The 14,792-nt window shown below is 47.5% G+C and overlaps 1 protein-coding gene across 3 annotated transcripts in view; it reads right to left on the reverse strand.

Moving 5' to 3' along the window:
* EVA1C (eva-1 homolog C) overlaps positions 1-14,792 on the reverse strand; it is a 79,508-nt gene that overhangs the window by 15,485 nt on the left and 49,231 nt on the right. For all 3 annotated transcript variants that reach the window (XM_079101344.1, XM_079101343.1, XM_079101342.1), the window contains one exon: positions 3,760-3,903. In XM_079101344.1, coding sequence (XP_078957470.1) covers positions 3,760-3,903 — 144 coding nt within the window. The remainder of the gene's footprint in view (positions 1-3,759; positions 3,904-14,792) is intronic.

Consider the following 14,792-nt stretch of genomic DNA (forward strand, 5'->3'; position numbering starts at 1 on the left):
AGGACCATGGTAGTGCCCAGAGAGCTGAGCTGGGCTGCCACAAAGAGTTCTCTGATTTAATGACTTCTCACTCCTTTCTGGGTCCCAAGAATGATGCCCCTGATTCCCTGGCAGCAGTAAGTCCAGAACATGTCATCTCCCCCTGCCAAGAGTGGCACTTCTTCCGTTCATCTCCCTCTTGGCTCATTCTCAAAATATGGCCCCAGCAGTCCTTGGCTCTCTGCAAATGCCGAAGACTTTACACTTTATAGACGTGAAAGATTCAGAATTTTAAAGAGGAGCTCAGAGAGGAAGAGTATTCTAGAAAGAGATCTGCAGAATAACCAGACTCTCAAGGGATTACATTGCCTGGGTCTGATCCAGGTCATGGCAGGAAACTTGCCCATGTAGTATGTAAAATGGCTCTGATATCAGATGAATATTTTAGGACATTTGAAATAACATGTGTCAACACACCTGTCAGACTCTTCAGACTGGTTCAGGACAGGAACAGGGACTGGGGTGTGATTTATTATCATCTCTCAAACCTGCTCCTCTCCTCTGTAGACAGGTCCATGAAAACACTAGCAAAGTGCTCTCTGTGTTGCTCCTACTAGGGCTAGACTCTGTTCTGGAGACGTTAAATGACGCATCTGGCACAGTCCTCTCGTAGGCTGGTAAAGATGTGTATCATTTCCTTTCCTGAAGACAGGAAATGGGAGCTCAAAGGTGTACCACTCCCCAAGAAGGGGCAAAGCACACAATTGTGTGGTTCACACAATACCCTTGCTCTTTCCTCCGTGCTGGTCCGTCCCTGGCACATTCGGCCTTTGGGAATTGGATCAAAGATTATCTTCAAGGATTATAAAGATGGAAGAGTGATTCCCCCTCAGGAAGTCCCTCTTGAATCTGTGTACTTGAAGCCAGAGATGATAATTCTAATGGACGTGAATGGTTTGCTAAATTTGGGCAAAGCCCTCGCCTTGATTGATTGAAAGGTTGACTGATTGCCTAAATAAACCCTCTGTGTCAAACCTGTGTCAAATCATTGCAGACTTTAAGAAAGAATCTCTGGAAGTTGAACTTAGGATCACAAACAATTCTTAAAATCAAAGACAAAAATGGTTTCAATGTCACTGTAGACTAGGTGGTGCCCGCAGGGCATACATCCCTTAAACCCTGGCTACAGATCTCTCCCCAGTCCTCCAGGAGGAGCTGTGGGGCCCCAGGAAATTGTCTAGGTGGGGATGACAGCAGTGTGTCCCTTGGTGACCCTCGAGGACCAAGGGGCTGTGTGCCTGGGAAGAGGAGTGTGGGGGCGGCTGACAGAGCCCTGCAGGTCTGCCCTCCTGTCAGGAGGACAGGCAAAAATCCAGCATCTTTATAAAGTTTAGCTCATGCTAAAAATAGAGTGAGGACCTCATTTTGCAGCACTTTAAAGATGAGAATTTGAATGACGTGTCTCCAAGTCCAGAGAATGACCGCCCGCTCTGAGCTGGGTGCCCTGACATCAGCCAGATGTGCCGCCTATAATTAGAACAGCAGCGATGCTGATGTCAGCCACCCAGGCCAAATGCAGCGTGGAAGTGCCCAGCCGCCATGAAATGATGCTCTATAAAATGGGGAGGAATAATCTAAAATGCGAACCCTTTCAGAGGTTCCCATAGCCTGAAGCACAAAGCAAACCCTAGCTTCCCCTTCCCCCATGGAGGCAGGAGCCCACCTCCCGGGCTTTGTCTAGGCCGGGCCTTCTGCCTGCCCTGTCCTTCTCCCCTTTCACTCTGCAGACCCCCGCACTTCCTCACGCCACATCCTCTGGGGAGCCCTCCTGATCCCTGAGCACCCTGCACGGCACCATAACACAGGATGCCCCGTCCTTTCCACAGCCCCTGAGGCAGGGCCGTACTGCTGGCCATTTCGTCTCCAGCCCCCACCGCCGTGCCTGACGTGTCACTCGTGATATGAATAAAGGCGAGACCGAAACAGCACTCTCCTGTCCCTCTGTGACCCGAGCACAGCAGCCCTGGGCTCAGCCACAGAGCAGGGTTCACACCTGATGAAGGCCAGCGAGCCATCTGACATACAGACCCTCACCCTGACGGATTGCCCGGTGAGTCCCTCCATCCTACCTCTCCCCCACGGCCTATCTTATGAGAACAAGGACCGCATGCTTTGCTGACCACTGAGCCCTTGGCACCTGGCACAGCTCTGCACTACAGAGAAGGCCCATAGGACATGCGGAGTTGAGAAAGATACCTGTGACACTCGACCTGGGACGTGTGACCAGCCCCGGGGCCCCCGAGGCTCATCACTTTGGGACGAGCTAAGGAGAGCCACCACCCTCGCAGGATAGGCAGGCAGAACGTGCTGCTACTGTGCTGAAAGCGGCCTAGGAAATGCGCCTTACTGACAGGCTCAAGTCCTGCCCCTCACGCGAACCCGCTGAGGAGGCTGCCCTCCCAGAGAGGTATGCCGGCTTCCAGGGACCTTGGCCAGGAAGGGCTCCAGGTCACCCAGACGCCGTGCAGGAATTAAGGCTGAGGCAGCAAAAGCAGCCTTCCTCTAAGACCTGCGGAGCACACTTCTCTAGTCCTGTCATTGTACCTACTGTGGCATGGACACCAGGGAGTCTGGAGATGCAAGGGGATTTCATCAGCCATAAAAAGGAATAAAGGACTGCCACATGCTACAGCCTGCACACATGTTGAAAATATATACAAGAAGTCAGACACAGGGCTATGTATCACATGACTCCAGGTACATGGAATGTGCAGAAGGGACAAATCCACGAAGACAGAAAGCAGATCGGTGGCAGCCCGGGGTTCGGGATGGGGTACAATGGGTAGACTCGGGGAGGGTGCTGACTGCTAACGGGTATGGCACTTCTTTTGGGGTGATCAGAATGTCCGTAAACATAATTCCATGAACATTCTAAGAACCATTGATTTGCAGGTGTTCGCGGGTGAACTGTATGACTTGCACATCATATCTCAATAAAACCGCAACAAGAGTCACAACCACACAAGGCGGCAGATATTTGTTGGGGAAAAGGGTATTGAGCTCTTCAGATATAGAACCTTTGCTTTCCTTTGCTTTTGTGCTCATTGAAAAAAATCAACGTATTAGTATCTAAAAGGAGAGATCTACAGTACCCTCAGAAAAAGAACAAATGGCTGGCTTTTAAGTAGCTTTATGGAATTAGAATCTAAACAAAGCAAGCATCTCATTCTATTATTTAAAGATGCTAGAAAAACAAAGTAATGCTGTCATACAACCCTTTTAATTGATTTGGGGTAAGCATTTGATTTGTTGACTCAGTGCTGAGGGGATGTAGATAAAATAGTTGCTGCCAGCACAGAGCATTAGTCATTCAGGGCTCAAAAGCAGCGCTGGAGGGGTAAGTAGGAGCCAGACAATTCTCCAGTGAACTTGCGTGACACCCCAGTGAAGTTTCAACGGCGCAAGAACCCAGATTGAAGTCGCTGTACTCACGACTTCAGCTTTATCCCTCCTTGCTGATGCTTTTCCTAAATTCCACCTCCCGCCAATAAGATGGCCAGACAACCTTAAACCTTGACCAGAGGAAATTCTAATGCTTATCTGATGTGAATGCCATCAGCAAGAATAAAGACTGGAGAGGGTTCTGGAACATCTGGGATGGCCACGCTCAACAGCGGGGTCCTTTGGCTCGTGGGTTCTATGACAACTCCTTTTGTTGACACATTTCCACCGCCCCATGTGGCAGGGTCTTGGAGCGGCTCCATCAGGGTTTATTCTTACCGCATGCGTAGGTAACTGTGAGGTATTTTTTCACTCCCGGCAGACAGGGGCTTCCAAAATGGTAATTGTTGACGGTGATTTTGCATCTCTGCTTCCCGTAGCACCTCCTGGATAGTACTTGTAAGGCGGAGTAGGACACACAGTCTGCAAGGGAAAGTGAACTTTAGAGTTCATTCCACACTTGGCTGCCACCGGCTTATGGTGTCTCTGTAAGTAAATAAACTGATTTCAACTCAGATGAAGGCAGTTCCCTGCTTATCCTTTTTTTTTTTTTTCTCATTAAAGAACCCAAGATGGCAAATGCCACAATTCATTCTTCTTTATGGCTGAGTAATATTTCATTGAGTATATATACCACATTTTGTCTACCATGCTAAGTGAAATAAGCCAATCCCAAAAAACCAAAGGCCAAATGTTCTCTCTGATATGTGGATGCTATCACACAATAAGTGGGAGGAGGGAAGAGTAGAAGTTTGAATTAGATGAAGGGGAACGAAGGGGAGGGAGGGAGGATGGGAATAGGAAAGGCAGTAGAATGAAAAGGACGTAACTTTCCTGTGCTCATATATAAATACACGACCAGTGAAATTACACAGCATGTGCAACTGTGAGAATAAGAGCCTAATTAGAGTAAGCCATATTCCATGTACGTATGATACCTCCCAATATACTCTACTTTCAGGTGTATCTAAAAAGAACAAATTTTAAAAACCAGGTAAAACCAGCTGGTCTTTGAATGCTCTTTAATGAGCTGGGCAGTGCCAGCTTTGTGGTCACATACTGGAAAGCCCTAAGCTTGGTGTAAGGTCCACTATCTTGAAGTTCTGATACGCTTTTGAATAAAGGGACCTGGATTTATGCTTTGCACTGGGATCCACAAATTATGCCATTGGTCCTGCACACGGAACAGATCAAACATGCAGAAGGGGTATGGAGCTCTTGTTTCTGTGGGACCCTACAGCTCCTTGAAACGTCATCTGTTTATTCTAGGATGCCCTCTCCCTACGTGAACGGAAACTCCGTGAAGGAGTACTTCTCTCTTGTTCTTTATCTAACTACTACTGCCTGGCCCACTCCAGGCACCCAATAAATGATTGATGAATGAATAAGTGAGATGAAGCAATAAAGACAAAAACATGTTTTTTAGCACCGTGACTAAATGCTGTCGCAGTTGGCATTCACTGAACACCGATTGCTATGGTTCCAGTGTGTCCCTCAGAGATCATGTATTGGAAACTCGATCCTCAAAGTCTTTTGATAATGGTGTTTGGAGGCGGGGTCCTTTAGGACTAGATGAAGTCACGAGGAAGGGATCCTCATAACGTCATTTGTGTTTTTACAAGAAGAAGAAGAGAGACCCAAGCTGGCAGGCTCACGCTGTCTCACCATGTGAAACTGTCTGCATTAGAGGTGGAAAGAAGACTCTTGCCAGAAGCTGCTGCCATGCTCTTAGACTCTCCAACCTCTAAAACCATGAACCAAACAAATTTCTATTTGTTTTTATAAATTACCCAGTCTCAGGTATTTTATTATAGCAACAGAAAATGGACTATTACACCTACAAAGGATGAAGTGCAGGGTTACCTTCTATGGGAAAAACCACCAGGAAGATCCCCTACCTTGCATTCTTAGAATGTTGGAGAGACAAAACCATGTGTGAGACCAGTGTCTAATAGGTAGCCAAGGGACACAGTGAATGAGTGTCAGCGAGGAGTGTTCCTGACAAGAGGTCCTTGAGGTCAAGAGCCAGAGGGATCACTGTGGACAGTACTGTTCTTAACAGCCTATGTTAATTGATTTAATGTTCCCAGTGACCCTATGAGATAGGCTGTTTATCACACACACACACACACACACACACGCACACACACACACACACATTTTAGGGATGAGAAAGTTCTAGAAGCTCACACAGCTAGAGCGTAGTGGGACGTGGGCATGAAAATTGCCAAGGCTCCTGAAGCTGCAGGTGTGAGCGCTGAGCTCTGTTCTCCAGGCATCTGGTGGAGAGCAGGTGAGGGAGTTCTCTGGCAGGGCCGCACATCTGGAGCTGCAGGCTGAGACATGGTGGTGTTGTCGACCATGATCAAGAAAGCAGTGGCGGGAGCAGTTTGCAAACAAGAAATACCATCCTGCATCTGACATGGAAGTGGCTTTCCAGAGGATGTGAGGATGCCCAGGACAGATGCCTGGGGAGCCCAAGGGCAGGTGGTCAGGGGAACAGGAGGCAGGAGTCTCACCGATGATAGACTCCTCTACCCTCCTCTATGACACACCCCCTGCACTCCCACTCCCCAGAGCCCGTCTCCAGCCTGCTCGCTCTCCTTCTGGGAAAGGGTCTGCTGCGCCCCTTGACTCTGCTGCACCTCCCCACCCTGCAGTGTGCTCTGTCCCACCCACACCCTGAAACTGAGCTTTTTCTGAGGATCACTGGGACCAACCACTGTCTTCTCCAAGAGACGGAAGGCAGTGCCAGTTCTCTGTCTCTGGAACTCTGGTGTCTGAGCACTCTTGCTGAAGGCCTCCTCACTGACCTTGGCTCCCTGGTGCCCTCCACCCCGCTTGTCTCCAGTTCCTCTATCCCAGAGCCCTCTGCAGTGCCGCCACCCAAAGCAAGCTCACTCCCGGATCTGGGCTCTCCTCTCCCATCTACTCCCTCTGGCCTGCAATTCTCCCATGGTGCTGCTGAACCACTGGATTGCAGCCTTCCGTGGGGCCCATCTCCAGAAGACCTCCAGTAGTGATCGCCCAGGCTCCACTTCCAGGAACGTCTCCCTCCAAATGCACCTCTGGCCCTGTCCCCACCGACATTCAAGCAGCCCCACCTACCCTGCCCGCTCTCCCGGGTTCCCTTCCTGGATTCCTGCTGCCTGTCTCTGTGGCTGGCTCTAACACTGTCCCAGAAGCCTCAGTGGGAAGCTTCTGCTCCCTCCTCCTCACACCTTCCCCTCTGTGGGGCCCTAGGACACTCACTGTGGGTGAGTGGGCATGGAAAGGCACTGCAGATGGCAGGGGACATGCAATGGGGCTGGCTGCTCGTGCAGATGCAGAGCTGTGGGTGGTGATGAGTTAGATCGGTGGGTCTTATGGAAGCCACCGTGTCTGCCAGAAGCTAGGTTGGGGCTGTGCTGTGGTTCAATGTGTCCCTCACAGTTCATGTGCTGCATAATCCCCAAATTCATATGCTGATGATATTTGGAGGTGTGGCCTTTGGGGGGTGATTAGGATTAGGTGAGGTCATCATGGTGAGGCCCCCATGATGGCATTAATGGCTTTATAGACCTCAGTTAGCATGATGGCTCTGTCTTGTCACAATGCCCTTCACTGTGTTATGACAGCAAGAAGACTCTCACCAGAGGCCAGCACCATGTCCTTGGACTTCCTAGCCTCCAGAATGGTAAGCTAAATAAACCTCTATTCTTTATAAATTAGCTAGTCTGTGGTATTTTGTTGTAGCAACAGAAAACAGTCTGAAGCTAAAATCATAAATCCATATGTCTACTGAGAGAAAAGGGTCAGAAAAAGAAGCAAGTAATGGAGGAATTCATGGCTCAGGTAAACTACCTGGCTGATCCACAGAGAGGGTGGTGCATGTGAGTTGACAGGCTAGAACAGGCCCTCAATCAATAAATGGAAGTTCCTTTGTCAAGGATGCTGGCATCAAACTATATTCCAAGGAGCCCCAGTATTCTACGGAAGCACCCTGGGGACCGCACAGTGTAGGTAAAGGGAAGAAGCATGTGTCTCACGGAAGCTCCGTTTTCATCTCTGTGTCAAATGGAGAGTTGTCAAGGAGTCTAGTTGAAAAGAAAGCTCTATGGCTAACCACAAAAAAGTTGGAAAGACAATGGTCTTGAGGAAAAAGCAATTAAATATATATGTGTATATATATATTCAGCCCTCTGTGTCTGCAAGTTTCATATCCTCAGTTCAAACAACAACACACAGAAAATATTTTTTAAATTCCAGAAAGTTCCAAAAAGTAAAACTTGAATTTGCTGTGCTCTGAGAACTGTGCTGAATCCACAAGAAAGAAGTGGTGTGTGTTATTCTATTAGGTAACAGAAGTAACCTTCAGAGGGTCTTGGGTTTACAGGGGCATGCGTGGTCAGTATGCAAACACCACGCCACTTCATTCAAGGGTCTGAGGAGTCCTGAGCCATCCCCGCAGATACCGAGGGATGGCTGTGTACATATCGCCACCAGTGGGGAGGACTATTAGAAAAGCAGGGCTTTGACTGTATTCATGAAGGTTCTGTCTATTCTGTTAAGAACAATTCCACAGTGTCTGATGATTGGGGTGCTGGTCACACAGCAGACACTAGACAAATAGGTATTTAACGAATGAAGGAGTGGACTGGAGTAAACAGCCTGGCCCATCAGCTAATGCACACATCCCATGTATCTGGCTTTAGAATGTGGGTTTTTTGGGGAAGGGAGTCCCTGATCTGTGAGTTTGAATCTGGGCTGAGAAAAACCACCTCCAGGAAAGAGGTTTAACTGTCGTTCTTTTGAGTGGCCCCTGGATCAGCTCTTCTCAGCGGCTACCCCGGGCTTGGAATGAATCCATCTTTCCCTGCCCGCTCAGAATACCCCAGTCTAAAGGAGGCAACTTGCCAGACCTACTCTGGTGGTTCCTTCTGAGTGACGAGTACACAGGGCAAGTCAAGAAGTTGATAAAGCTGAAACAGAATGTTTTAAGGGCCTGTCTATACCAAGTGCCAGAAACGTCAAGTACACCCTTGTGAAGAGTAAGTTTACCTCTATTACAGGTTGAGCATCCATAATCCAAAAACCCAAAATCCAAAATGCTTCAAAATTTGAACTTATTGAATGCCAACGTGACCACCCACTGGAAGATTTCACACCATGAAATTTTGTTTCATGTGCAAAATTATTTAAAAAGATTGTATAAAATTACCTTCAGGCTTTGTGTCTAGGCTTTCTGTGAAGCAGAAGTGAATTCCTTGTTCAGACTTGGGTTCCATTCCCAAGGTATCTCATTATGTACACGCAAATGTTCCAAAATCCCAAGAGTAGAATCCAAGGCAGAACACCGCTGGTCCCAAGCATCTGGGCTAAGGGACACTCAGCAGCAGCAGAGAGGGAAGTGCATCATTGGGGTCACATGAGCCACCCAAGGCTCAAATTAAGGTTTCATAGATTGTTTGCAAAGATGGGGCTGGAAGAAGGGTGTGGGCACCATTGCAGACCAGGAACAACAGAGAGATGTTATCATCTCCTCAAGGGGCCAGGGTGGTGGGTTCCAGAACACGGAGAGGGAGGCTCCAGGCAAAGGGAGGCTGAATGGAGCTGGGGCCTTGGACTGAGGTGGTGATGCTTCTGCTGTGTGAGCTGGAGGTCCTGCAAGACGAGAGCCCTGGGGCAGGACAGTGTGTACTCCCCGGCTGCCCACCCAATGCTGGGCATGCCTGTGAGGTTGCCAGGCAACTGCAGAATCAAAAGCCCATGTAAGGCTGGGGGTAGGACTCTGTGGTAGAGCTCTTGCCTAGCATGCCCGAGGCCCTGGTTCAATCCCTCCCTCACTGGTGCCCTGGCCATGAGGTGGGCAGCTTTGCTCTTCCATGTCCTCCCTACCATGACGTGCTACCTTGGCTGGCAATGAGCCCTGCCAACCAAGCATTCACTGAAACCTCTGAAACCTCAAATAAACCTTCTGTCCTTATAAGTTTATTATATCAGGTATTTTGTTATAGTAACAGAAAGATGCTAACACATAGAGGAAAGTGGGACTTTTGAAAAAAGCCTACAGGACTTTGACAACTGATAGTCTAAATTACATGACTTCTTTGGTCCTGTGAAGCAAAAACAAGCTTCTAGGGTATGTTGTGCAGAACTAAATATTAAGGCCCAAAACCTGTATTTAGAAAAAAGGAAAAATGGAAGGAGATTCACAAAGAAGGTTGTAGAGGATATTTTCTGTTAGAGGGAACGATATATATTCCCTCTCACCCCTTTTGATTTTAAGGTACTTTCCACATTTTAGTGAGTTAACATTGCTCTAAAATAAAAAAAAGTACAAAATGAACTTTCTCAAAAAATAGAAGAGACAGGTCTGGACAGAAGACAGCTTTTGAGTAGCAAGAGTCTTGGAGGCATTTTTTTCAAAAGTGTAACATTTTCTGTAAATATTATATTAAACTATACTTTGTATAACTTAACTTGTCCCAGAAGCCATGAGAAGTTTCTCGAGAAGTAAAGACATCCTCTCAACGTTCCTCAAGTTTATTTTTTTACAGCTTTGTGGGTGCACAGGGTTGATTAAGGATGTTTTTGTTGTCTTTAGGAGCCTCGTTATTATTTGGGGTTCTTGGCTGAGACGTTTACCAGTTGGGACAAACAAAAGATTCTGTTTCTCCTCAAATAAACTCAACTGCAGTCCTGGAGCGTAAGGCAGCCCAGAGCCCCTCCTCCACCAGACAGGATCTCTCAAGAGACTTGCCCTGCAGTGCGGGGTTCCTGGACAAGCTGCCTGTGTGGGAATCACAGACATTATCTTAAAAGGTCAATGTTTTCAAACGTAATTCTTGTTGTTTCCCTTTTTTTCTGTTACAAAATAAATACATGTCCATATTAAAAAGCACAGATAAGCCAAAAAATCCCCAATAAATTCCACTATCAAGAAAAGAAATTGACCTTTAAAGAACATGCCTCCCTTTTCTATGTGCAAGTCCTTCCCCATCACCAGCAGTGCATGCATGTGACCATGAATGTGACTCCTTCCCATCTAGTAATATATTTGTGAGCATTTTAACATATGCATTCTTTTAAAGAGCTGCATGATCTTTTTGTTTTGTAGATGGGCCAGCATCCACAAAGCACAAGCATGGTACCTTCCGTAGGAATTCTTGGTGTTGGATTGCTTTGTCAGAGGGTATTAAAAACATTAAGGCTTGGGACACAGACTGCCAAACTATTATCCAGAAAACTGGCTCCAGTATGTTTTGCTGCCAGAATTGTACGAGAGTCCTAGAGATGTTGTGCTTGCGTAGAGCTTTATGGACAAATGTGCCAGACCCTATTCTTTACACTTGAGAGTCTGAAGCAAGAGGATTACAAGTTTGAGGCCAGTCTCAGCAACTTAGCAAGGCCCTAAGCAACACAGCAAGACCATGTCTCAAAACAAAAATCTAAAGGGCTGGGGATGTGGCTCAGTGGGAAAGTGCCCTGGGTTCAATCCACAGTGGGGGAAAGAAAACAAGACTCCCAGGAAATAGCTGATGGGAGGTCTTGGGGCCGTCGGTACAGTGGACATGTTTGCGTGGGAGTGAAAGAACTTATCTCAATGAAAGAACCCACGTGTGGTTTCAGGAAAGGGCCCAAGGTGATTCAGGTGTGACTCAGGTTGACCACGTCCTTGTTGACCCTGAGCTCGGTACCATTTGAGGGTTCTGCTGTTGTTTTACGGTGGTTATTTCCCTCCCACACTGCTTTTCTTTGCGCCTGCCCAGCTGGCAGACTCCCCTCCACCCTCAGTACGTGTGATAACAAGGTATTCAACCATTTCAGTTTTGACTTTTGGCAATTGTTAAACACTGAAACTGAAGTTAATCACTCTGTACAGCCTGTGTTTATTTAGATAATTGGGCTGGCTGCTCTTAAGTGGCCCTGTCTTGGCAGTGGGAACTTCTGGCACCCCTGATCTTTGGCTGAGAAGTCCAGACCTGCCCACACTTGGCCTTGGGACAGCCTGAGCCCCACCTTTGCGGCCTGTCCTCTTATTAAGGAAATAGCAGAATCCCTGGACCCCATCCAGAAAACCTAACTGCAGCAGGAAGTGACGCCCCATAGTGCACCAGCCAGGCGCACTTTCTGAATCCCGGGGCCTCGAACCCGGTTCTCTGGGAAGGCTCACTGCCTCCTCCTGTTAAAGTGCCGTCTGCTGGCATTCACTGGGGACCAATGAGGAGCCAACATTTTCACGCCTTCCTCTCAGTTTCCCTTCCCCAAGATGAGGCCTAAGTTCTGATGGATCCGAGTTGCACCAAGACCTTTCATAAATGTCCCTGGGTGAGCCACCATCCCGATGAAGAACTCAGATCCATCTCTTAACAGATCCCTCAGGAGAGTAAGGTGTCACTTTCTGAAGAAGGTCTCACACTGGCTTGCTCTGTCTGTCCTGCCACTTCTGCCCTTTTACTTAAAAGTATGGTCATCAATTTCGTATTAGTTGGTGACAGCTGCTGTAACATATACCACAAACCGAGTGGCTTCAATAGCAGAAATGTATGTCTGGAGGTGGGAAGTCCAAGATCAAGGTGCCAGCAGGGCTGGTTTCCTTGGAGGCCTCTCTTCTTGGCTTGCCAATAGCTGTCTTCTCCCTGTGTCTTCACACGGCCACTGCTCTGTACATATCTCCTCTTAGAAGGACACCAGTCACTTTGGATTAGGGCCCATCCATATGACCTCATTTTACCTTAATCACTTCTTTAAAGACCCCATCCCCAAATAAGACCACATTCTGAGGCACTGGGGGGTTAGGGCTTCAGGGTGCATTTTGGAGGGGGAGAACACAAAGCAACCCAAAACAGCCTACCAGGTGATTCCCTGTGTAGCCTCTTCCCACAAACCTAAGAGCTGTCTCTGTGCCCAGGAGAGTAAGGTCGAGGTGACAGTGTGCATCTCTAACTGCTCTTCTGCATAACCTTCTTGGGAGAAATCAGCTGCCATGTGTTTTTTTTTTTTTTTTTTTTTTTTTTTGGTGCTGGGAATTGAACCCAGGGCCCTTGTGCATGCAAGGCAAGCACTCTACTAACTGAGCTCTATCCCCAGCCCCTGCCATGTTTTCTTGTAACCCATCAAATTTTGGGCTATTTTGTTACACAGTCATAGAAAATGAATATGCGTTTTGATCCCTGGAAACGGATTGCTGGAGTAACAAAATCCTAAACCGCGGGAATGCCCTGAGACCGGGTGGCAGATATGAGCTGGGAGACCCGGAGGGAAGAACAGGTAAGTCTGAGGACCTTGAGGAGAAGCCCAGCATCTGCAATCTTGGTGCCCATGGCCACGTGCAGCCTTGCTGCAAAGCTTCCAGACTCTACAGGGACTGGCAGCATGTGCTGGGTGTTCCCTGAAGGTGCCCGGGCTGCCCTCAGCCACTGATTTTGGTCTTGAGCAGCTGTATCTTTACCCTTTACTCTGCTGTGCCACACAAATATAACCCTCTATGTGTGGGATGATGGGAGAAGGTTGGGAAGCTCTGTTCCAGACAAGGGTGTGGTGTGTGCCCCTTTGTGACCACTTCATGCCTACCCCCCAACGCCTGGACTGTCTCATGCATGCTTAAGACATCATGCCCAGGGCATGGGGGCACTGCCCTCCTCCCTCTGCACCAGAGCTCAGAGGCTGTTTTGAGGCAGGCGTGAGGACCCTTGGATTCTTAGAAATGTCCAGTGGGAGCATGCATCCCCTTGGAAAGGTACGAGGGGCACCTCCTGCCTGGAGGTGCCTATGGGGACATGATGGCATCTCATTCATAACTTGGGGATCACACATGCATACACCCTGACTTCTACCAGGGTCCCTCTACCCAGCCACTCGGTTCCTTCCTCTCAAATTCATTCTACATACAACACACACGGAATAGAAAAAAGTAACCACTCTGCATAATAAATCCAAACTCCAAGTTCAGAAATAATAGACTCTGGGGGTGGGACTGCTATTGCAGAAAAAGCATAGAAAGGGCTACTCTCTCTACTCTTCCAAGAGGTGATAAAACTTTGTGAAATCAATCACTCAATTAATCAATCAATCAAAGTCCCAACAGGAAAAAAAAAAAAAAAAAAGGCTACCGAAACAACGTGTATAAATAGGAATGCGAGACTCTCAAAAACGTGGGGAAATGTTCAACGTCATTCATAATCCAAGAAAGGGAAATGGAAACAATGTTGCCAGATCATCTTCCACCTCTTAGATTGAAACATTCAGGAAAATCATACATATGACTGCAAAGCCACAGTTGAGCCTTACTCTTTACACATACAAGTTGATAGAAAAAGATTTTGGCTGATACGTTTGAAGATTAGAAAACAGGCCTATGCCCTCGTTGAGTAGAAGATGTCTGAGAATTTCTCCCAAGAAGACATTCCAGGAGAAAGCAAAAGCTACAAGCACCAGGTCCTTATGCATTATTTAGAATATTTTGAAAGTCCAAAACAACAAAAATATCCAGGCACCGGGCAATGGTTAAATAAGTTGTGTAATGTATCCCTTTAACAAGATGGCCAGGGAGTGATGGACATACTTAGGATCTTGTTGGCCACCTGGAAAAACACTCATGACCAAGGAAAAAGAAAAAAGCAGAATACAAATCAGCATGATGTGAAACTTTTCTATGCTGACACAGTAGGACTTTGAAGAAATGAAGACTAGATACGTTATCATTTGGACACGATGTGTAGTCGGATCTTTTTGTTATTTCTGTTAAATGTTACTGCAGTATTTGTGCAGAAGGAAAATAATGATGATGATATTGTAGAAAGGCCTAGAAAGGCTCTCTCCCCCATGTCTGAGTCTTAAAGACACGCTTCCCTGTTGTGGAAACAGTGTTCCCTGACTACTGGGTGCTTCTTCATCACGTGCCTTTCCAGCAGGGCACCCTGGGTCTGAAGCACATGGGGTTTGCCAGACCTTAATTTATATGTAAGAGGAAAAGCATGCACATCAACCCTCTCTAACCAGATGTTCCGGGATGCAAACTGCAGAACACCCTTCTAGAGGCTTCTGATGAGAACCAGTCTGTCTACCAAACCATGCCAGGGTCTCGGGTGAAGGATAAATAGCCCTTTCCTCTTCTTCAAAGCCAGGCGGCTGAGCTGCGGTAATAACTGGGAAACCAGAGCAGAGATCACACACACACACACTGGCAGTCTGTGGCCCGGATGTCGCCTGGAGGCATGTTTTGTTTGGCTCACTCGGTGTTTTAAAAGCTGGAACATTTCGCATTTTTTTAAAACCCAGATTTCCAGCATCTCAGGAGTGGTGAGGAGCTACAACAGGCCACCTTCGCA

This window comes from Sciurus vulgaris (genome assembly GCF_902686455.1).
Source record: "Sciurus vulgaris genome assembly, chromosome: 10".
Classification (NCBI taxonomy): Eukaryota; Metazoa; Chordata; class Mammalia; order Rodentia; family Sciuridae; genus Sciurus; species Sciurus vulgaris.